The 25,227-nt window shown below is 34.7% G+C and overlaps 3 protein-coding genes and 1 long non-coding RNA gene across 5 annotated transcripts; 1 reads left to right on the plus strand and 3 right to left on the minus strand.

Moving 5' to 3' along the window:
• The first annotated feature begins 5,971 nt into the window (after nucleotides 1-5,971).
• LOC127098057 (uncharacterized) lies at nucleotides 5,972-12,231 on the plus strand. The gene is made up of 2 exons (XR_007793291.1): nucleotides 5,972-6,454; nucleotides 11,923-12,231. It is a non-coding gene; the product is annotated as an uncharacterized LOC127098057 (long non-coding RNA).
• Nucleotides 6,693-10,172, minus strand: LOC127098056 (protein SIEVE ELEMENT OCCLUSION B). Its single transcript, XM_051036557.1, has 7 exons — nucleotides 9,903-10,172; nucleotides 9,359-9,436; nucleotides 8,683-9,095; nucleotides 8,421-8,509; nucleotides 8,194-8,327; nucleotides 7,634-8,104; nucleotides 6,693-7,532 (listed from the first exon to the last, which is right to left on the minus strand). The coding sequence occupies exons 1-7, from the start codon at nucleotides 10,050-10,052 to the stop codon at nucleotides 6,924-6,926; spliced, it is 1,944 nt and encodes a 647-aa protein (XP_050892514.1). The 5' UTR covers nucleotides 10,053-10,172; the 3' UTR covers nucleotides 6,693-6,923.
• A 278-nt stretch (nucleotides 12,232-12,509) lies between the features above and the next one.
• LOC127098055 (protein SIEVE ELEMENT OCCLUSION B) lies at nucleotides 12,510-15,515 on the minus strand. 2 transcript variants are annotated; one of them, XM_051036556.1, is made up of 7 exons: nucleotides 15,200-15,515; nucleotides 15,055-15,108; nucleotides 14,518-14,930; nucleotides 14,351-14,439; nucleotides 14,055-14,194; nucleotides 13,719-13,951; nucleotides 12,510-13,635 (listed from the first exon to the last, which is right to left on the minus strand). In XM_051036556.1, exons 1-7 carry the CDS (start codon nucleotides 15,434-15,436, stop codon nucleotides 12,792-12,794), a joined length of 2,010 nt encoding a protein of 669 aa, XP_050892513.1. In that variant the 5' UTR covers nucleotides 15,437-15,515; the 3' UTR covers nucleotides 12,510-12,791. The 2 variants fall into 2 exon arrangements, with proteins under 2 accessions (XP_050892513.1, XP_050892512.1); XM_051036555.1 differs by having other exon boundaries at nucleotides 15,191-15,515.
• A 2,461-nt stretch (nucleotides 15,516-17,976) lies between these two features.
• LOC127098054 (protein SIEVE ELEMENT OCCLUSION B) lies at nucleotides 17,977-21,179 on the minus strand. The gene is made up of 7 exons (XM_051036554.1): nucleotides 20,860-21,179; nucleotides 20,521-20,589; nucleotides 20,008-20,420; nucleotides 19,788-19,876; nucleotides 19,559-19,695; nucleotides 18,937-19,422; nucleotides 17,977-18,844 (listed from the first exon to the last, which is right to left on the minus strand). Exons 1-7 carry the CDS (start codon nucleotides 21,115-21,117, stop codon nucleotides 18,239-18,241), a joined length of 2,058 nt encoding a protein of 685 aa, XP_050892511.1. The 5' UTR covers nucleotides 21,118-21,179; the 3' UTR covers nucleotides 17,977-18,238.
• Nucleotides 21,180-25,227: the final 4,048 nt, after the last annotated feature.

Consider the following 25,227-nt stretch of genomic DNA (forward strand, 5'->3'; position numbering starts at 1 on the left):
TTATTACTTATCACTTCGATGAAGCCACCATTGAAGTTTCTGATGAAAACCATGTGGCCTTCCCGTCTTTATGGTTGTCCCATTTTGACTTTTGATCGAGTTCTTTACAAGTGGCAAAATCTTTGTCACTCTCGCCAATCAGCTTCGTGTTGGGAGGAATATTTATCTTAGCCAATTAATTTTGGCTACACTCTATTAATCTTTAAGCTTAGCATCCCATGCCATGAAATCATTCACTCCGACCAAGAACCCCAAGGGTACACTTCTGCTGGAAGGCCCCTTCTGGCTTCTTCAACTCTGGTTAAGTGATACCTTCGAGCCCTCATTAACCGCTAACCAAATTGATTGCTCTGATGGAAAGCATAGAGACCAACCTATTGAAGGGAGTCGACTAGCCCTACTTACTCCTGCTGAAAAAGCCATTTCGACACAAGAAAGCTTCACGGAGTATTATATGATGTTTGCAAAAAGATATAGCTTTACTGAACTATAACCCCTTTCACAGATAGGCTCCATGCGTCTGCGTGGTTCCAAAGGGAATTTCCTGCTCGCAACCTTGCTCAATAAGTTAAATCTGTCAAAATCTGGAAATGATTTCTCATACAAGGATATTAACCCGATCTTGTGGCTTGATAGTTCGCCATTTTCAATTCAAACCTATCTCTTATTTCCAATGCAAAAAGGACTTGTGTTTGAGTCTTGTCAGAATTAATGAGGAGACATACCTTGCATTTCTTGCTGAGCAAAACGATGATCAATTGAATCTTACCCCCTTCAAGTTCTAGAGGTCTTTTTACTATACCCAGGGATTCAACGCCTGGCAGAAGTACTACTACACTGTCAAGTTTGTCGATGTGATGACCAAATCGATTCATCTAACCACAACTTTCCTTCCTTTTAAGACATAAATTAAGAAAGGCACAAGCACACATATTAAAGAAATTCACGCTTTCCAATGTTACTTCGAGATTGTGTATGATCTTTGCAACCTTCGTCGAACCATCTCTGAGGCAGCAACCACTTTGAAAGAAAAGCTTATTGAAAAACTACCAGAACTAAAGATTCCTTCCTATGTGGAGGATATGTATCTTTTTTCTTTGTTATACTATAAGCCAAAATTTCCACCTTTACCTTCATGTGAAATGTCCCTAGATTTTTTGCCTCCATTTCCAAGATGGTTCATTTGGGGAGGTTCTTTAAATGACTTAAAAATCTCATACAAAAAACCTGCCCAAAGAGTGGTTTTGACCAAGTTTGACATATACAACTATCGAGGACACCTTCATGTCGACATCAATCATGTCGAAGTTCTTTGCGACACTGTCGATGGTGAGGCTCTAAGGTTCGTTAGATTGTAATTTGTTTCGCTTTGAGTCTTTTTTGCTTAACTACCTTACTTTTCTTTGCAGTTATCCATATCAAGAAGAACCCTATGGACGCTACTGTCAATGTCCAAGTTGGTACGACATCACAGGTAATTCCAAGCTCGGTTCTTATCTCCTTAATTGATAATAAAGCAATGTAAGTTTATATATTTTCTTTTCACATGGTCAAGATAAATAGACCACTTCGACTACTGTTTCCCCCAAAGGGAGAGCAACGTAGCAACTAGGTGCCAATGTTTAAGAGGAGGTAGCAACACATGTATGCTTAGGGATGGAAATTTGGCTCATACCTACTAGGCACCCATAAAAAATTCCCATAACGGGTAGGATAAAAATATGCAAAATGGGCTCGGGCATGGGCACGGGTAAATACCCACTAAAATAAGCGGGAATAAGTTCGGGTATCAGTACATTAGTATCCAACCCGTCCCATACCGACATAATATATATTTATATACTATCATGTATATTATTATATACAAATGCATGTCTATCAATTTTTTTTAAAAAAATACCACTATAAAGTACCACACATTTTAATATAAATATTTGTTTATTTTATAATTCAATAATAAATTTTTTGAGTTTTTTTAAATGTTATTAGAAAACTTTAAAATATTTGATATTTCATAATTGATCGATTTATTTTTACTAGAAATACGGGTAACAAGTTGGTATGGGTACTTAGGTACCCACAGGTACATGTATGAGCTCGGGTACGAGAATTTTTTTTAAACATGAGTATGGAGACGGGTACTATAGTACCCTGCCAAAACCCTACTTATTTCCATCCCTAGGTATGCTTCACTTTTTTTTCTCTACTGTTGAAATTTATATGTGTTTATTTGAATTACAATTTTTTCTCCAGGGCCGGAAACATGCAGCCACTACAGTAGTTCCTCCTCCACCAGAGAAGACCAAAAAGGAAACACGTGTTAAAACACTAAAAAATCACTAGGTTTGAAATTGAATTTTATGATCTCTTTGATTATGGCTTATCTAAGATGGTCTTTGACTTATTTCTACCTTCCTTCTAGGAAACCCCAATCATGGAAGAAAAGGATGGTGTTAAGTCGCCTTCAAAAACAAATCCCCTAGAGAACCCCACACCTTAACCTTCTCCTGTTTTCGAAACTGAGACCAGGCCAACTAAGAAAAAGAAGAGAAAACTCAAAAATACCTCCTCTTCGAGTTTTGGCACTGTCTTCAAGCCAAAGTTTCAAGATAAGGGTGTTGTTCCTACTGAAGGAGGCAATGTCGAAGTTCAACCCAACGTTCTCCCTCATGCCACTAGGGAACGTTGTCTCATAGAAAATATCTTCTGATGATTTTTTTGTTCGAACCATGGTACATACAAGATTCCTTGATGAAATTTGACTCTAAATTTGTAGCCATCTTAACTTAGCCAATTTCTTTCTTGTTTTTAGGGAGGTCCTCTTCTCAACAAGGATCCTAAAACTTCCACTGTGTCTGGATTCGACTGGACTATGCCTCCCAGTTCATTCGTGAATCTGACTACAATTAGGGACCATTACATTGAGGCCAAGAAAGACAAATAAAATGATGTGGTGGTTGAAGATAATGATCACCTAAATGACTCTTCATCAGACACTAGTCCCGTACCACATCCTGAAGATGATGATTTCGACAATCTTTATGACAATGAAAATTCAACTAGAGGCCCAACCATTTCTGAGAAGGAGAAGACAAATGTTGTCTTTGAGGATTCTGAGGACTCTGAAGATTCTGAAAGCTCTGGGGACTAAAAGGACACCTTTCCCAAAAATGAGGAAGTCATATATGAATCAAAGGGAGAAAAAACGATGCAACATATGTTAACTGATGCTTGATTTGGTTTCCACATGTCCTTGCTAATTTGGATAAGACCAAAAAGTAGTTACTTCAGTTTGATTTTTGAATTTGTTCCCAGTCGATCCCAACGACCTGTCGAACTTCAAACCATATTAAACTCCTTGAAAATTTTCTAAGTCCTCAGCCAGACTCTTTGACTCCTATTGTTCCTTAGGCAAGTCTTTTAGTCGAAAAACAACTTGACTTTACCATATGTTTGAAGAAATTACAACTGACTTCCTTGTCAAATTTCTTCTTGGAATTTCTTGGCTAACAACACATCTCAGCGAAATTGTTTGGAAACCCTTTTTATGTTTAAATTTGGTCCGGAGATGTATCTTTATACATACAAAAGGTTTATTAGGAGATGCATCTCCGAACCCCCCTTAGTTCATTATTCAGTGAGATTTCCGGAGATGCATATCTAGAATATGCTATTTAGTTCAGACCAGAAACAGACAGAAAAAAATGTCAGAAAGGAAAACTAACATAAATTAACACCAAAGTAAACATTACATAAATTTAACCTTATATTTCATTACAAACATATGGTTTAGGACATTGCAACATCCTTATAATATCTTCGACTGATCTTTGAATTGTCGCGTCACTTTAATCAGACCATTTGTTGAGTAACCGTAAAAGGTACTCCACATAACCTTTAAATCATCACCGTCTTCAGTTCAAGCATAATGAATTGTATCTTCCCTTCGTTGTCAATGGAGGGTGAATGAACATCCGAACAAAGTGTAAGAAGGTCCAACATAACAAGAACTAAATCAGTAAGACTAACCGATAATGAAAGATTGCCAGACCAAGAAATTGATGTAGAGGGTGACTTAATAGAAGAGGAAATGATGGCTAAGTCAGAACCAATTGATTTGAATCAAGCTATGGATGATTCAAATTGGTTGCCAGCTATGCAAGAAGAGCTTAAAGCAATTGAAAGAAACAAGACATGGAAGCTCATGGACAGATCAAGCAAGAAAACCAATTGGTGTGAAGTGGGTTTATAAGTTGAAACTTAGACCAAATGATGAGGTTGCCAAATATAAGGCCAAACTATTGCCAAAAGACTTCATACAAAAACCTGCTATTGACTTTAATGAAGTTTATGCACATGTTGCAAGATTAGAAGCCATTAGAATTGTTGGGACTACGGCAAGATACAAAGGATGGAAGATGCATCAATTATATTAAAATAAGAATTTTTGAATGGATCATTGGATGAAGAGATCTATGTTAACCAACCACCAAGTTTTGAGATTAAAGGTCAATAATTGAAAGTGTACAAGTTAAGAAAAGTCTTGTATGATTTGAAACAAACTCAAAGAACTTGGAATAAAAGGAGAAATGGCTTTCTAATCAAAATAGGATTCACAAAGTGCACTTCAGAGCATGATGTATATGTCAATGGTTCAAGCAAGCTCAGTTAAATCATCATATGCTTGTATATATATGACTTGCTATTCACGGGACCAAATGGATATGAGATCATAAAATTTAAGACAAACATGATATAAGACTTTGAAATGTATGATCTAGGGAGTTTGTCATATTTCATGGGAATGAAGTTCAAAGACACAATCAAATGAGCGTTCATGCACCAAAAGAAGTATGCATATGACACTTTGAAAAAGTTTAAGATGAGCAAGTGTAATGCAACAGTCACACAATTGGAGACAAAAGCTAAGTTGGGAAAGGATAAAACTGACAAACTTGTAAATTCAATATTATATAAGCAAATCATTGAATTCTTGAGATATATATGCAACATTAGACCATATATTTGTCAACGTGTTGGGTTGATAAACAACTTTATGGTGAAACCAATAGAATACCATTTAACTGCAGCTAAGAGAGTACTTAGGTACATCAAAGGCACGATTTATCGCGGTATGTTGATGCCAAGGCAAGAGAACATCAATATGAACACATTAGTATATGACTATACTGATTCAGATTTTAGTGAAGATCAAGATGATAAGAAGAGTACTGCAAACTACTTATTCATGAATGAAGATGCTCTAATTTCTTGGAGTTCAAGAAAGCAGTGAACAATAACATTATCATCTTGTGAAACTGAATATGTAGCAGATTCCTATACAACATGTCAAGCTGTGTGGATAGAAATGTCGCGGAAGAAACTTAAGATCATGGAAAATGAGAAGGTGAAGTTGCTTGTAGATAACAAATCAGCCATAGACTTAGCCAATCATGCAATGAGACATAGCAGAAGTAAACACATAGAGAGAATGTGTCACTTTCTTAGAGACCAAGTGAATAAAGAGAATCTCAAACTGAAATATTGAAGATTAGAAGTGCAATTAGCTGACATACTCATAAAACCATTGAAGAAGACAAGGTTTGATGAGTTGAAAAAGCTTATTAGAATGAGAAGTTTAAAGAATATGAATTAGGTGGAGTGTTGAGGATGTATAATTCATATTATAGATATTCTGATAGTTACAAAGTTTGTGAGATTAATTACAAAGGTGTGAACTAACCAAAAATAACGATTCAATTATTTTAACTTCAATTCGATTCGGTTCGATAATTTGATTCAATGCATGATTTTTTTAATAGCCATACTTATAAATATGTATATATTACATGTCACTATGTTGTAAATAAATCTCTTCTCTCACAATAAAAAAAAAACAATCATATCAACTTAATCTCCTTCTTTCTTCACTCTTAAGAAACATAAAATTATTCAAACACTATTAAGACAATTTAATTAATAGCTGCGTAAAGACTACGATTTTGAACCCAAACAAATCTTTAAAGTGAATTCTAGAAGAAGAATAATGATAATAAAATAGCAGAAAATGTTTTAAAATTTGAAAGAATTATTTTGGTGAATGATTTAAAATCTGGATTAAATTTAAAAAAAAAATCAAAATAACACCACTTTATTGTAAGCCAAGAATGTAATTCATGATCGAACGAAAACAGCTATGAAATTTGATCGTAAAACCGAAAGATTGGAGGGAGATGGTGGCGGCGAGAAACAAAAATGAAGGAGCAGCAAGCCACGGAGATGGAGATGGAGATGGCGCCGAAAGCTCAGACAGTGGTCCCATTTTTCATACTTTCTTGATACCCTCTCTAAGTGTTCCTCGATTGATGTTTGTATTGTAATTCAATACAGGTTTTGAAATTCATGTTAACGACAGCCTACAGAAACTTGCTTTATAGATTTTTAATATCCCCAGGTAAATTCTCTTAACGTTTAATCACTTTCCCCTTTACTTTACTGTGTTTTTATTCCATCTTTAAGTGTTTTATGTTGAATTCTGCTGAGTTAGGATTGAACTTAATACTATTTCATCGATTTCACCTTCATTCAACTAGCTTGCTTATTCGTTGTTTTATTAATACATAAGAATCTAAACCAATCAAATGTGGTTGTAGCTTAATTTATAACTAAAACAGACTCAAACAAAATAGAATTGCATTGCACACAAATTTTATTCAATTTTATAATAAACATTCAAGATGAAGTGAAGCCATCATTTATTTTATACCATTTCCTCAAAATGGTTACATAGCACCAGACTTTCATCTCCATTCACAAACACACATGAATATATAGTAAATGTAGACATTAATAATAATATCAATTCAAAAACCTCAAATTTATAAATAGGACCAAGTAACAACCTCTTCTTCCCTCTTTCAAATTCAGATTTTGCCATTCTGTGGAGTATCATCGTGGTGGCAGCACTTGTAGTTAACTGATGACACCTCCATCACACGCCCACAAGTTGGATTTGGGCATGATATGGTAGCTATAACATTTCCATTAATATTATTATCAACATTGATAATTTCACATGGCTGCCGAACATTTGTATCTCTCACCTTTGTCTCATAATATTCTCTGAAAGCAATATCAAACCCTTCTTTTTGAAGCACTTTATCTTTCCATATATCAAAATCAGCCAGCGTTTGATACATAGCTTCCCCATGACCCAAAACCTTAACATTGTACCCTTTCGTCAGAATAGCCCAACCCTGTGGATCTTGTTTCAGACAAAGCAAACTCTTCACAATATCTTGAATCTCACAGTCTAGACCATCTTGGTGCTTTTTAAGTCTCTTGCTTTCTATTTCAATCCAAAAACGAGGAACAATCTTAGGCTCATCTTTTCCCAAATGATAGTGTTCTATTATAGCATCTGCCCTTATGATAGTTTCATGCCTTTTTATTTTCTCCAATGCTAATGTGAAGTCTTGAATCCATTTTTTGTCACCACCTCCATAGATGAAGATGTATCTGTCCCCTTTCACCTGATAACTCACATGGAATACATATAATCAATTGTTTCACATCAATCACTATTATTAAATAGTAAAAAGTCAAATTAGAACAAAAACAAATAATGAGTAACCTGTATTCCAAGATTGACTCTCTTTGTAGCATCCCAGAACCACTTCCATTTTTGAGTAAGATCATAACCATCCTTTTTCCTAAAAGGGAATGCATCTATTCCCCATTGAAAAATCAAGTCCATTGCATCATCATTCATTATTTCACCCAAAGGGCTCAACACTGGAACAATAGGCTTATCCCAATAATTCAACTTCTCTCGTATGAGTCCAATGCCTGGTAATTCAGAGAAGTACTCTACTGCATAAAGTTTGATCTTGTTCTTTAGAAGATCAAACTTGATATTCTGGTTGTCACCGCAGATGGGGATCCACAAAATCTTGAAATCATCTTTTTTGTAACCTTTCACTATTTCTTGTGGATTGTCATGCAATCTGTCATAGATAGAATTCAAAAGCAGAATCTCATCTTCAACTTTGTGGAGGCTTGAAATGAACAATAACACATATTTCTCTCTGAACACTTCAATATCCTGTTTGATACATAAAAACAAAAGAATGCATATAATTAAGTCCAATATAATATTTAACAATAGAAAATAGTTGAGGTTCTAGTACTAACCATTTTAGTTTTGGTGTTGCCATCATATATTAGAAGATTATCTCCATTGCGTTGGATCAAAAGCTTCAAGAAATCTACAATATCTTTAGGATTTGAAATTGCTTTCTTGCGCTTCAAGTATTCTTCTACAGTATCTGCAAGAAATATGGACGTAACACTTAACTCTGTTCATCCAAAGGATCGAAAATAACATTGCTTCCTAACATACACAAAATTAAATGTGTCACCTATTTGTCCTTTGCTCAGTTTCAGATGTTCCTTCAATTTAGAATCAACCAAAGAGAGCCTGTCTTTAAAATTCGATAACGCATAGTCCCTAAACAAAAACACAAAAAGATATGCAATTAATACAAATGTATGCTATCAGATTATATTATAAAAAATTTAATTTCTACATTACGATGAACTCAAATGAAAAACCAACAGAAAGGGATCAAATTGGAATGAAAAAAACTTGAGAGATCAAATGGAAACCTAAAAATAACTTACGATACACCAACGATGTTGCCATTAGCAGCAACAATGGAAGCAATTATCCAATAAACAGCAACAGGGATATCTTCCAATGCATCAGACAAAGAAGGAACTTCAAGAGTATCATAACCAACACTAGACCAAGTGGCCCACTCATGAATATGCAGAAACACTTCCATTATCAAATCCACCAAATCTGTAACAGGAAGAGTGACCTTTCTGTTTTGAATTTGATTCAGCTGTTTCAAAGTGTTAACAAGTTGATCTGAAGTTGAAGTATCAGTGAGGTACAAAAGGTTTCCATATGCCAAAGTGAAAGCAGCAAGAGTAACAAGTGCTTTTGCATCCCATGAATAAGTTTTCAGGTGTTGAAGAATCCACATTGTTGTTTGGTGTACATAACGTTCGCCGTGAGGCGTTGTTATCATCTGTTATATATATTATAAATGACAATTTAGTACTAGTCAATGTAGAGGATATACATATTAATTATACTAAAAAATTTCTTAATGTATGTGAAAATTAGCAAAGAGATTTATAAAATCAGTATTTTGAAGGACACTGCACACACAACATCATGAAACAAAGTCTCCCCCTTTTTGAAGCAGAATAAAGCATGAAGCATTTAATCTAATTTAATATTAATATAGAAATAAAGTACAGAATAAATTCCATTATGCCATCAAATAACCTGACAAGAAATCAGCTTCAGTGTGCGGAATTCTGGTTGGAAACCTGTTACACCAGCTCTGCTTTCTGCTAGCCTTGTCTGTGATTCACAAGGTAAACCAATAAATATGTTAGTGCTCTAAATCTTTTTTATAGGAACTTGTCTTCGAAGGACATGTTTTACGGTAGTCGTCGCTGGAATTTCAGACAATTTTTAAGTACTGGTCTGCGGTGTTTCACAGTAGAACTTGCCGTTGTGTAAACATATGCTATTTTCTATAATAAGTAATAAACATACAGAATATTTTTTTAAGGCAAACATATAGAATACTTCGATATCGATGCATTGATATATATATATATATATATATATATATATATATATATATATATATATATATATATATATATATATATATATATATATATATATATATATATATATATAATATATATATATATATATATATATATATATATATATATATATATATATATATAGAAAGAGAAATAATTGATTATCAACAATGTGTATAAGTGAAAAAATGAATGAAAGGTGAGTTTACCTTAAGTATAACATTGGATACAATGTGGAAAAGGACTTCTTTATCACATTTGTCATCATCATGGAGGTGGGTCAGATAAACTTTATCCAGGATGTGAGAATCATTCAGATCAAATGGGTTTGGAAGTTTAGTTCCATTGGACAGTGACATGATGATAAATTCAACTTTAACTTCTTTTGAATAAGCAAAGAGTGCATTGTGTTGTGGATTGGTTCTTCTACATATTTATAGCCTCCAGACTCATTAGAGTTTACAATTGGCATAGCTACTTTAGTATATAAAATTTGTGCTTACTTGAATAAAAAGAGAAAATATACTAAGTAGCTTCTGATGGGGCCTTCTTTAGGCGTGAAATGTGCCACTCTGGTATGGTTTTCCCAACATACCCCTTATAGGCTTCATTAGGCATGTAAGAATGCTTAGGATACCACTGTCTTTTTTGTAAAAGATAGTTTCATTCCACTGCTCTAAATTCTAATAGGAAAAAGGAAAATCAAATAGGTGAAAAAATGTTATTATATCCTCAAGGAAAGAACAATGATATATTCCTGAATGCTACTGATCAATAAAGATGCTTCATGTCAGAAATCTTAGTATGCCTTTAATCATGTTATGTTGGAGTTGATTGCATGAAACACCTTAAAACAAATCTCACAATAGTTCATGGTAAAAAAAGAAGTATATGTCATTGACTCAATTTCTTATTTACAAAATGTACCCACCTAAAAAATATTAAGTGGGTATTTGAATTTTTTTTTAGAGTGTTATAAGGTTATTGTTTGATATTTGTTTTGGAGAATGTAGATATTCTAAAGTTGCAGGGTACTTAAGAAAAAAAATTATATATTGTGCAAATTTTAATATTATTTGGCAGTCGAGGTTTTTGTTTCTATTTGTGTTTTTTCATATTATATTCTCCTGTTGGTTGTATTTCATAATCTTTAAGTTGTTTCTTCCAATAGTCTTACACACATCATATGATAATATTTGTATATATAAAAAAATTCAAGTGATAACATTAGATTTGTGTAAAATTTAATTTCTTAAGATATTGATGTATTCATACACTTAACTATTCTTGGTATTCAAATACACATTGGAACTCAATAAATTTGAGCCAAATTTTGTTGATTCATTTTAACAGTTAAAACTCTCTTATAAAAGTTTCTTACTCTCTTTGGCATCTTTCTTCTGTGCATGTTGCCAATGGACATCCTTACTCAAGAACTCTCTTTCTTTCATACATGGAAAAGCAAAGAACCATTATTATTGGCTTTTTGGCTGTCATAAAGTTCTTTAGATAGAGGGCTATATTGAAAGAATGGTTCCATAACTGTATTAATCTTATGGATGGTCATTTTTCTACTAAAATCTGGGGTGTTTTAGTAATCTTGTATTTTCCTTCTAATCTTTAGTGTCGATGTCTTGTATAAGGATTGAGTATCCCTTCTACTCTGAATAATATACGAGTTTCTATTTGTTTTTAAAAAAATAAAAAGATAGTATTATTATTAAATTTTGTTTTGGATCTAAATCACCCGCAACTATTACACAATGCAGCGATATGTAGAGATTTCTTTGTTTAGATCAAATGGCGATATAGGTCATTGCATGGCGCAACGGTTGTAGAGGACTTCTTGTGGTGGACAATCATGTTTATTGGCTTATAGTGATTTTCTTACAGTATATGTTGTGTGAGAGATTAGGGAATGTTTGGATCTCTTTTCAAAAGCTAATATATTCAATACAGACCTTTCTCATTTTATATTTTAAGATTATTTTCTAGAGAAGATGATAATCCATCAAACCTGCACTTGGATGATGATTACCACATGCACTACCATCTGATCTTTAGCAATAGACCTAAATATTCCTAATGACTTTGATAAGTAAGCACTGCCATAAATTCTTAAGTTGTTTATATACATGTTCATATGTTTTTTGATTTTAGTGTAAAAATTATTATAATTATAATCTTTGTATTAAGTATGTCTCTTATGTGATTAATTTTAAATTATAGGTCGGATAATCGAACACAATAAGTAGGAGAAATCACAGTGGATGGAGAAGTTAATAAGTCACAGTGGATGGAGAAATTAACAAGATCGACAAATCAATTGTCTTCTCCGACAATCAACATGGTGTTAAATCTGCATTTCAGGTCTGTCATGACATGTAGAAGAGGTTAAGTTTGATTTATTGAGCTAAAAAATTGCGGGCTTAACAAACTAGTATAAATTATAAAACCATCCTCTTGAATATCGATGTATGTTTTTTAATAGCAATAATCAGCATGCTTTCAGTGAAACAATTTTTCCCTGTTATCTCAGTTTGTGAGTTGATCACTCTTGTTTCCGAATACATAAGAACCTCATTGAGCATGCATATATTTGGTTTAATTATTTTCTGTTTCTACATATCTATATTTCTACTTTCACAACATTTTTGTTGTGAATGATAAGAATTCATACAGTTCAAGAAGTAGCTCCGTTGATGAGTTCAAAGAGACCGAACATGTACTAACCAGTAGCTCGAGAGTTCAAACCAAAAACAAATATAATCCACTAAGATTTGTTTATAAAAAGTAAAAGTATCAAAACACAGGTGTAGTGTAAGCACAACAAATTTGATTCAAGAAATTCAGTAACATACAGACGAATAAAAGCCATTATTCAGTTTCAACCCATTCAACAAGGGAGACAAACTGGCCAACACAACATAAATTCGTCTGGAACAAAACACACAAACACGTGCTTATCAAAACATACAAACATGTGCATATCAAAATTAAACAAACTAAACATGAATTTAAACTTCAAACTTGATGATTATGAAGCAAATCAAACGATTTGGATCATAATCAGATCCTTAATTCTTCCTCCAAATTAATCAAATGCAGCAACTATTTTGATCATCACGATGACAACACTTGTAATTGACAGAAGTCACCTCCATCACACGTCCACAAGTAGGATTAGGACAAGTTATAGTAGCAAGAACATCTGAAGAATTAACAGCACAAGAAACACTAGATGACATCTCTTTCAGCTTAGTATTATAATACTCTTTGAAAGCTATGTCAAAGCTTTCTTTCTCAACCACATTGTCTTTCCACTTCTCAAAATCAGCCACAGTTTGATACATAGGTTCACCATGACCCAAAAGTGTAACGTGATAACCTTTACTAAGAAGAACCCATCCCAGCGGGTCTTGCTTGAGACATAGCAAGCTTTTTACTGCCTCTTGTATTTCGCAGTCTACTCTGTCATGACATATTTTGTTCTGTTTTCTTCCGTCTATGCCAATCCAAAAGTAAGGAATCTTTGCCGGGTTTTGTTTTCCTAATTGATAGTAATCTATGTTAATGTCCACATTCTTGATGCTTTGATTTTTTTGAATGTTTCCTATTGCTCTTGTGAAGTCTTGTATCCACTTAGGGTCGTTTCCGCCATAGATGAATATGTAAGTATCCCTTTTCATGTCCTCTATGTTGATATCAACTTTCTTCATTAAATTCCAAAACCAAGCCCATTTCTTAAAGAGATCATCACCATCCATTTTCCTAAAAGGAAAAGCATCAAATCCCCATTGAAAAATGATTTCCATTGCATTCTCATTCATTATTTCACCTTGAGGATTGATCACTGGCACAATAGGCTTATTATCCACATAATTCAATCTGTTCTTTATAATCCCAACTCCCGGTAGCTCAGAAAAATATTCCAACACATACCTGCAAAAATAATATTTTGAATAAAAAGATACAAAATTACAAGAACCAAAATTCATGTAAAAATCACGTGATCTAACACATACCATTTCATGCTTTCCTTCAAAATTCTGAACTGATTCTTGGCAACTTCATCCCATATATCAACAATGGGAATCCACAAAATCTTGAAATCCTCTTTCTTGAAACCTTTTATCACTTCTTGCGGATTATCCTGCAATCTGTTATAGATTGAATTTAACAGCAAAATCTCATCTCCAATGCTGTCTAGACCCGAAATGAACAGTAATACATAGTTCTGCTTGAAGACTTCAAGACCCTGTTTGGTAAAATTTTATAAAGAAAAAAAAACATAATCATTTAGTAATGTGTGTATGTATTTATTTGTTCTAGAAATTTAGTAAAATGCTTTTAGCACTAACCGTTCTAACTTGGATGTTGCCTTTATATATTAGTGGTATTTGATCAGAACCATTGCCTTGTATCAGAAGTCTCAAGAAACCAACAACACCTTTAATGTTTTCAGACTCTTTCAAACGTCTATAATAATCGTCTATCCTATCTGGAAAAGTAGTAGGAGATTATATCGTTAGACTAGTTATTTAGTTAATGCATTAATTAACTGATAATTGGTTTGTTAAGTCAGAGGTTGTCTTTAGCTATTGAATTCGAAGCAATGAAGTAACCAAATAACACATGTATGTAGTTAATTTTGTACCAATTTGCACTTTGGAATTTTCCAAATGATCCTTCAATCTCATAATCACACCAGAAAGCCTTTTTCTATAATCTGATAATATATGCTCCCTGAAAGCAAAAAAGTTATCATTTACACACACTGTTGGAAATTCAACATTTTACTGTTATTTTAAGTTGATAACTTACGATATACCGACGAGGTTGCCGGAGCAAGCAACAACGGTAGCAACAGTCCAATACACAACAAGAGGAATCTCTTGCATTGCGTCAGACAAAGAATGGACTTCCTCTATATCATAACCCATAGTAGACCATGTTGCCCACTGTATAATGTGTTGAAACACTTGCAGTAAAAACGCGACAATGTCTGTGATATCAGAAGGAACCTTTCTGAATTGAACTTGGTTAAGTTGCTTCAATGTGTTTCCTAATGTGTCAGATGATTGAATCCTATAAAGGTGCATGAATTCACCATACTCCAAAGAGAATGCAGCTAGAGTTATCAATGCTTTTGCATCCCATGAGAAGCCTCTGAGATGCTGCAGAATCCACATTGTTGTTTGGTGTGCACATTCTGCCGTGCCACGCGTCGTTATCATCTGATACATGCCATCATCAGCAATCCGATTTAAAAGAATAAAGAAGCGATAAGCACAAACAAGGAACATACGATGTTAGATGTCAAAGTTCGGTCAATTTTAATTAACACAAATTATAAACAACCTGACAAGAAATCCTCTTCAAGGCAGGGAAGTCTGGTTTGAAAGAAATCTGAGTCTGAAAACAAAAAAAAAAGTTAGTTGAGTTGCACAATTTATAATATGAAGTAGCAAAACTTAATGAAATGTTAATTAATTACGTTTAGTACTTGATTAGTTCCAGAAATTTGAGAAGAACCAGAGATGATGTTCGAGACAAGGTTGAAAAGCAGATCCTTATCATATTTCTCGTCATCATTGACATGAGTGAGATAAACTTTGTTGAGAATATGATAGTCTTCAAGTTCAAAGGGGTTAGGGAGCTGAGATTTCTGCTGTTGTTGGGAGGTACCATTCTGTTGGATCTTACCACCATTTGGTGCAACATAGGACAGTGCAATAGACATGATGATGATTAATCGTGATTTGTCTCTAAATTAACAAATAATTAGCAAATTAATGATCACACCTTGCTTAATTTGTGTTGCGGTACTTCCCCCTATTTATACTTGGCATGATATAATAGACAAATATTTTTTAAAGTAAAAGTAAATAAAATAAAATAAAGTAGATTCTTTTTTGTGTGATTGAATAAGGTAGCTTCTTCGTGAGTGGTCTCTAAACGTGAAACACGACGATGCTATGTGTTTTTCACAATATACCCTCACATTGCCATTTTATTGGAATTGCTTTAAGAAAACATTCTCTTTTGTATTTTTGTCTTCATTACGACAAAAGACAATCTTCTGCGAGTGTGTCTGTTCATTTGAGTATCACTGAACTTTTGCTTTTGAACTAGATAGATAGTGGCATGCCAATGATGGAAAGAAAAAGAAAGATGAATAAATATTGTACCATTCTTTTTCTTTAATTAGTGTCAGTGATGAGAAATAAAGAACAAGAGTTTTTTTACAGATAATGTTTTTGAAAATTAAATTTATTTTTTATAAGTGATTAAAATATAATCAATGTACATATTTGATAAGGAAGTAAATGTTGAATTGTTTGTCTAAAGTATTGCCTCTGACATTTTTCAATGTTTTTTGTTTTGTTTTAATTATTGATTAAAACAAACAAAATAATAAAAAGGTATATTGAAGGGATTTAAACTCACAACATTTGAGTAAGAAAGACACCTAATCATACATGATTATCATTGAATTATTGTAACTTATGTTATACCTTTTGAACGCTGAAATTATATATTGCTTCATATAATCAATATTTTAAAGAGTTGCACCTTTTCACGAATTCTTATGAGCATGGTTGTCAAGATTTCAATGTAGATTTAAAAATCTTAGGATTTTATGATCTCCCTCACTCCCAACGATCCGGATCTTAAGTAAAATCGTGCGTTGTAGCTAAAATGTGATTTTTTTTTTATAAAATCATTGATTTTGTGCGATCTTTGTCAGTTTCGAGTATGATTGATCATTTTCCGGCCACCACCATTAAAAGTGAGAAGGATGACGAGATACATAGGCACAACAATTACGGTTCAGCGGGGATGAATGCGTGTCTTTTGAAATGATAGTTTTAGATTTAGGGTTTAGAGAATAACATCTCACTTATAATCTTAGTAATTGACCAAATATGTTCCTAATGTCTAACAAATATTTCATGTGGTAGTCATAAGTATAAAAGTTCAATCATATATGTCTAAAGAATATGAAAAAGAGTAATTTTCTCATAAACACTTGCCTACTAACATATATCATGTAAAAATACTTAAACTATATAATATTATTTGTAAATTTTAGTAGGATATTACGATTTTTGTTGCAATCTTATGTTTTACGATCTTGTTACCCCTTCTCGATCTTACAAAAATAATTGAGTAGAATCTTCCGATCTTAGTTACGATTTCATATTTACGATCTTGTTATTCTCTCTCGATCTTATGTAAGATTTCGATCTTGACAACCTTGGTTATGAGTTTTTCTATAAATAGAGAAACTTTATAGGCCTAAAGACACGAAAATTCACATGTTTGATGAGCTAAAAATCATATCTAAATCATTTATTATGTAAAATATCGTTGGTCAATATGCTTTATCTGCCACAGTGAAGAATATGTAGGTAATGTTGAGAATAACAAGTGTGAGTAGTGTGGAGAAGTCTCACATTGGTTAGAAGTGTGAAGACTTGAGCATTTATAAGTGGGAGAAATCACACACCTATTACTTTGAAGTTGTGTGAGTAGTGTGGGGAAGTCCCACATTGGTTAGAAATGTGGAGACTTGAGCATTTATAAGTGAGGGAAACCACACACCTATTACCTTGAAGTTTTGGGTGTGTATGTGATGTGTCTTTCACAAATGTGTGTTGCTAATAAAAAAAGTCCCCCAAAGTAAAATGCCCCCTCCCCATTTGTAGCCCAAGAGTGGTACCATGGTACCAAAAAAATATGTGTATTCTTCCATCTTGATATGTTGATTCAGACCATGGTACCAAAAAAATATGTGTATTCTTCCATCTTGATATGTCGATTCAGACTATGATGATATGGATGATAGAAGGTCTACAACAGAATATGTATCATGCTAGGACCAATCATATTGATGTGAGGTTTTAAAAGATCAAAGAATTATCATCAGTGACAAGTTCAATCCTTAATCATGTTTCTTAGTGTTAAGCAGGAGGTGTACCTCTCCAATTGTTAGATTGTTAAGTATAACTCATATATACGCAGACACAGAAGAAATACAAGGGCATGGAGTCGTAATATTATATATATTGCTTGTAACAATATAATTCTAATTTCATTTTTGAAATAAAACAGAACTATAGATGCTCTAAAATCGTAGAGATAGACATCATTAACTGAATTACGATAATAAATATCGATCGTGTTTATTATTTTTTTACTTTTGTTTCTTTAATCTTTTGTTGGTTTTTAACACTAACCTAGTGCTACAATAGTAACAACTAAGAACAACATAAAAGATGGAGAGATGAAGACTTTTTTAACATTTGCAAACACACATTAATTTTATTCATTCATGAACTTCAATATCATACATGATACATATTGAAGCCACTATTATTCTCACCCATTTAAAGGGTTAATACATAGCATCACACACAACATTTTTAGTTTAGACAGACACATGCTGTCATCAAACAAAAACAAAACAAAAATTGAAAAAACACAACCACAGCAAACTAACTCAAAACAATCACTTCTCCCATGCATCAATCAACAAGAATCAAACACCAAAATTATTTGGTTCATCACGATGGCAGCACTTGTAATGAACAGATGAAACCTCCATCACACGTCCACACATAGGATTTGGGCATGCTATAGTAGCTATAACATTTGAGCTATAAGTATCGACATTAACAACTTCACATGGTTGACGACCAGATAGCTCTTTAGCCTTCATCTCATAATACTCTTTGAATGCAATATCAAACCCTTCCTTCTCCAACACTCTATCTTTCCAATTCTGAAACTCAGCCAATGTTTGATAAGCAGGTTCCCCATGACCCAGAAGCTTAATGTTCTGTCCTTTGCTTAGAATAATCCATCCTTGTGGATCCCTTTTCAGACAAAACAAGCTTTTCACAATGTCTTGAATCTCACAGTCCAGTGCTTCTTGATGCTTCTTGTTTTGTTTCTTCCTTTCTACACCAATCCAGAAACTAGGAACGCGGTTAGGGTCTTCTTTGCCCAATTGATAATTCTCTATTATAACATCAGCGCGTTTCAGAATCTCGTGCCTTTTGATCTTTTCTAGCTCAAGTGTGAAATCTTGGATCCATTTGTTGTTGGTACCACCATAGATAAAGATGTATCTGTCCCCTTTCACCTGAATAATCACAGAAAGACAATTTCATAAAGATCAACGGATTTGAATTGACTTATTTGAACTTAACTACTGAGAGATATTCAAATTATTACCTGTAGTCCAGGAGTTGCTTTTTTTATTACATCCCAAAGCCACTTCCACTTTAAAGTAAGGTCAATACCATCACTTTTCCTAAATGGGAATGCATCTATCCCCCATTGGAAAATCAAGTCCATAGCATCTATATTTGTTATGTAACCTTGAGGGTTGAACACTGGGATAATTGGATTACCAATGTACCCTATTCTTTCTGGATCTGTTATTATCCTGTGGCCTGGTAACTCATAGAAATACTCCACTGCATACCATTTGATTCCGCTCTTCAATGCTCTGAAACGTTCCTTGCGAATATCGTCCCAATTGTTCACAATGGGGATCCACAAAATCTTGAAGTCTTCTTTCTTGAAACCTTTTATTGATTCTTTTGAGTTTTCTTGCAATCTTTCATAGATTGAATTCAAAAGTGAAATCTCATCTTCAATGCTATCAAGACTCGAAATGAACACCAATACATGTTTGTTCCTAAAAACTTCAAGACCCTGTTTGGAACATAAATGAACAAACAAACACATGGTTACTAAATCTCTTCCGATTTATCTGAAGTAGTACAAATGATTATTCTACAACGGTCTCTGAGAAAATTTGAACTCCATCTCTTGATATTTCAAAACTAACCGTTTTAACATGAATGGCACCTTCATAGATCTGAGGACTATCAGTTCCGTTACGGTGGATCAAGGCTTTCAAACAATCAACAATATCTTTGGGCTTATCAAAGATCTTCCTGCGGTTAAATAAATCGTCTATGTAGCCTGCAACGAAACAAAATAACCTCTTATTATAGCATAGTTGAGTCCAAATCTCATTGGATAAAGAAAGATGAAAAGGCTAAATTTTTACTAACTTATTTGTAGCTTGCAATTGTTCAAATGCACAACCAATTTCTGAACAATGCCAGAAAGCCTCTCTCTATACTCTGATAATTTATAGTCCCTAAAGAAAATAAAGATAAGTAATAATGTTATATTATAATATTGCATATGAAAACATAACAGTTAGATCGAATGACGCAATAGTATTAGTGACTGCGACCGCAATTGCAATCTAAAACCATAAGAACTTACGAAACACCGACTAGATTGCCGGTAGAAGCGACAATGGAAGCAATTGTCCAATAAACAAAGACAGGAATCTCTTGCAAGGCTTCTGTCAAAGCAGGAACATCTTCTGGATCATAGCCTTCCGCAGACCATGTTGCCCACTCTTTTAGGTGCAGCAACTGATGCACTATGAATGAGACCAATTCAGTTATATCAGTTGAGATATTTCTGGTTTGAATTTGATTCAGTTGTCTCAACGAGTTTCCAATTGGGTCTGTTGCTGTGACCCTAGTAAGGTGCAAATAGTTTCCATACTCCAAAGTGAATGCAGCTAGAGTTATAAGTGCTTTTGCATCCCAAGAGTAGGATCTCAGGTTTTGGAGAATCCACAGTGTTGTTTGGTGAACACAGTGTGCAGCACTACGTGTAGTTATCATCTGTTGTTTGTTATATATATGAACTATATTAGCAACATATAATCATTAGTTAAAATCTTGGTCAACTATATAGCATGGATATAAAGTAGAAATTAATAACCTGACAAGAAATCAGCTTCAATGTAGGAAAATCTGGTTTGAAACCGGTAACAGGAATCTGTGTATTAGTCTGTAAAACAATTTGAAAAGTTAATTGTGCTTTTCAAAAATCTAGTAGTATCTTTATTAAGGTATACTATGAGTTTATTGACATAAATTTAACATTTAATTCATAATAAAGTAAATGCATATAAGTCCGCAAATTTTAATTCAATTGGCAGAAACCAATAGCCGATATTACTAGGTTGAACGCTATCACCAGAGTTCAAACCCTGGTACTCACTGTTGTGTGGTTGGTATTACGACTTTGTTTAAAAGAAAGGAAATGCGTATACATAACCTGAAGTACAAGAGTGGAGACAAGGTCGAAAATAATATCAGTATCACAAAACTGATCATCAGTGACATGTGTGAGATAGACTTTGTCCAAGATTTGAGAATCATGAAGTTCAAATGGGTTTGGCAAGTAATTATTAGCTTTGTGGTGTGAATGTGGAGAAGTGGCATTCTTTTGGATCAAACTGTTATTATTAGTGGCATTGCCACCATGTTGAACCAAAGTACCAGTTGCAGCAGCAGCTGAGTTAGAAAAGGACATGGTGACTCAAATCTCAGAGAAGTAGTAATTTCTTGGGTTTGGTTTATGAATGGTTGATTGGTTGGTGCAGTTGCATAACTTATTTATAGGCTAGAATGCATGAGAGTTTAAGAGACGTTTACATTTCTTACAAAAAAGTTTGATACCCTGTCTGAAGGAATGAAAGTGTGTAATGAACTAAAGTTATTATTTTATTCTTATCAAGTATATAGTAGCTTCTTTATTGAAAACAAAAAATAATGGTATCATATCATATAGTAGCATCTGAATCTCATGCATTTGGTCTCTAAACGTGAAACACGCTGCAAAGATGTGTTCTTCATAACATACCCCTTTGAGGTACGTCAATTCATTGAAACAACTTGGGTTTTTTGGAATTTCATCTAACTTCCATCTTTTTTACTCTATGAAGCGAATAATGGCAACCCTTAGCTTTTGGGGAAGAGTAAAGAGATAGAGTCATAGTACTAGTACTGTTTCATTTTTTTATATAACAATTTTATCGAGGGAAAGTATCAATGTTTTTAATTAAACCAAGTTTTGTTTTTTTATTACTTCTTTAAATTTTGTCTTTTATGTTACATTATGTTTGTATAGTTAATCTTTAAATTATGTTTATGTTCAAGTCTTCTTTTATTATTACATTTATATTGTAGGGTTATATTTGTCAAAGTCCCAAATAAGGCGATTTATAGTGTAGGGTTATATTTGTCAAAGCTCCAATTAGGGGCGACTACGGGGTCTCCGCTCAAAGTGATGTCGTCCAGGCGACATCCTCATTGGAGCGTCATGCCTTATTCCCTAAAAAAGTCATATGAGAAAGAGTCATGCCTTATTTCCTAAAAATAGATAGTCAACACAGAGATGACCATCATTGGAGCGTCAGACTCCTTGAAATGAAAATTGTTGTCTGTCACATTCAGGGGTGTCGTCCTGCGAAGGTATATGGGTCTACTCTGAGCCTCCATCACCATATATCAAGAGCCGGTAAGGAAACTTGTGCATTAGTTTGCTGCTAGCCCTCACTGAAAAATGTCCACCACCATCATATTCAATATATGACAAGGTCCATTAGAGTCACTAAAGGATTATCTCGTGCAGTTCAGTGAAGCCGCCATCACTGTCGTTTCCCCAAACCAAGAGATGTTTGTGGGGCTATTCCAAAATGGACTCAAGGCGGGACACTTCAACAAGTCTCTCGTCCAGAAATTGGAACTTTTGTTGGCATAAGTGTCACAAGAGCATAATGTTATATAAAGGGCGAAGAAAGCAACACCGAGAAGAAGGCATGAGACATCAAGGAGTGTGTTCCTAATGCTGAAGGTCACAACCATAAAACACACATATAATATTGGAATACATCCATTCATATTATGTGCCATACATACATACATTATGCAATGAGACTCCATGCATGCGGTACCGACTATTCGTGAACGTATAGTTCAACCTCACCGACCAAATCCAGGTACGGCTACCAAGCCCACTAGTCCCACTCATTTGAGACCTAGTGACTCACTCACTAATTCCTCACCATGGGAATTAGCTACCACCCCCAAAGGGCTATGATATGCACGCTAATCACCTAGCATGCAAACATCAACAACAATTCACAACAACTCACTAATTCCTCACCATGGGAATTAGCTACCACCATAAAGGCCACAATATACATGCTAATTCACCTAGCATGCAAACATCAACAACAATTCAAAATAGACATATGCTCACACTCTAAGCCATAACAGTCCATTTACAATTGCATACATAACAGATACATTCACAGCATTATGCATACAATCATACATCATCAGCATGTTTATCACATAATCATATCATGTCATACCACACAATCAATCACAGCATTAGCACACTCTACTAACACCTATACTGCTCAAAACAACGGGAAATGATCCCTACCATATCATACATCAGCTAAACTACATCACTCATCTGAAACGACCAAAACTGCACAACAACAGCTCAGGAAAACCAAAATTCTGCCCATACGCGTATGCCCCATGTCCATACGCGTATGGCCCATTTCCTGGCCAAGCCCATACGCGTATTGCCCATCTCATACGCGTATGCTACGCGTACTACTTCCTCCTACGCGTACCAACAGAAACAAATTTACGTTAAAAACATCATCTTCTTCATCCATACGCGTATGGTCTCACCCCATACGCGTACCACCCACAGAATACGCGTAATGACGGCGTATGGCGCGTATCAACGCAAATCCCCTCCCCTCCAAGCCATCTCATACGCGTATTGCCTAGTGCCATACGCGTATGACCAGAACCAAAATTTCAGATCTGCAATGGGTTTTCTCTGCTACGAGATTCCTCAGATCCAACCTCCCACAGTCCAATTTTACACAGTATTCGTTCATATCATCTAACACGAATCATACTCTATCCAATTTCACAAATTCTAATATTTTTCCATCTAATTCTTACGAATTTCTTCAATTATAACTCAATCACATTCATCCATAAGTTCATACATTTCAACATTCATCATTCTAATCAGGGACAATTCAATGGCTTATCACTACCCATTACATGTTAACCCATAATACCCATTAAACGACGATAAACCCCCCTTACCTGAGTTAATCCGGCAATCCTTCAGTTTCAAGCTCTTCCTCTCTTCAACCCTTGTTCTCTGGCTCTTTTTCCACTTTTCAGTCGCTTCTCTGTTTTCACGTGAAAACCTCTTTTTATCAAATGGGATATTTTCTAATTCCAACTTTTATATTCAATAATAATAATTCCAAATAATAATAATCCAATTATTTAATTAAATTAATAAATATATTAACTTATTTTAAATAATTATCTTATTTTTATCGGGGTGTTACAGTTCACACCATCAAAGGAAGAGTAATTATACCTCTCCCATAAAAACAATAACGTGTTCAAGAGAGTGGGCAAGATGACAGATAAATGCACGCCCATGAACACTCGTTGTAAATAGGTTTAGCGCGAGGTTCTTCACATGCATATCCTTACCCCTCCTGCTCCGAAGGCAGATGTAATGGGCCATGAACCAGGTCGATGGTGCAAGTTTCATCGAGTCAAGGGACACCACACTATGGATTGTTACCAACTCAAGAAAGAAATCGAGAGGCTAATCTAGGAGGAAAACCTCGAGAAACATGTCAAGGGCGACTCTTCTCCTGGGTCATACACGCCTAACTCGCAAGAGCGAGATGACGCGGGAAGCCCCAAGCCCAACAAAGCAAATGACACATCTCAAGGCGAGGACAATAAAGTTGTGCATCACACGCTTAATACTATAGTAGGAGGATTCGTCGAGGGCAGGGAAAGTAGATCCACCCGTAGAAGGTACACTCGTCATATTCTAAATATAGAAGATATGCTCAATGTTGAATGCAAAGGCGAGACAAAAGTGTCAAAAGCCAAAATCTTCTTCTCTAAGAAAGATGCAGCCGACATCCACCCTCATAGTGATAACCTCGCGGTCATCGTCGTCAGATGCGATGAATAAGAGATCGAAAGAGTCCTTGTGGACCCATAAATTTCTACATACATTTTGTATTGGGAGGCTTTTGAAGGACTCAACCTCGACTCAGAGGACTTAAAACCCTTCAATGGCTCGGTGGTTGGATTCTCTGGGGAGCAGGTTCAAGTAAAAGGATAGATCATGCTAAAGACCACTTTTGGAGAGCAAGACCAGTTCAAAGAAATAAAGGTCACATATTCGGTTATTGATTCCTCCTCTTCTAATTACAATATGATTATATGGCGACCAACTTTTAACCAGATGAACGCCGTTTTGTCCACTTTGTATTTGTGCATGAAGTATCCGCACTCTGATGGGCGAGTGGGAGATATCCAAGGAGATCGTCAGAAAATATTATGTATAGAGCCTCAAGCTAAAAATGGTTCATACTCTAGGTGTAAAATCTAGCAAAGCGGATTCAGGAATAAAGCCACCAGGAGAAGCCTGCCAAGGCAAAGAGGCTCCTCCTCCGACTAGTGAGGACACCAAGAATTGAAGGCCTAAAAGGAATTCCTCCCGTGCATTATTTCCCCTCTTCGCTTTATATAACACAGGGGTTTTTAATGAGGTCCCACATTT

This window comes from Lathyrus oleraceus, chromosome 6 (genome assembly GCF_024323335.1).
Source record: "Lathyrus oleraceus cultivar Zhongwan6 chromosome 6, CAAS_Psat_ZW6_1.0, whole genome shotgun sequence".
NCBI lineage: Eukaryota > Viridiplantae > Streptophyta > Magnoliopsida > Fabales > Fabaceae > Lathyrus > Lathyrus oleraceus.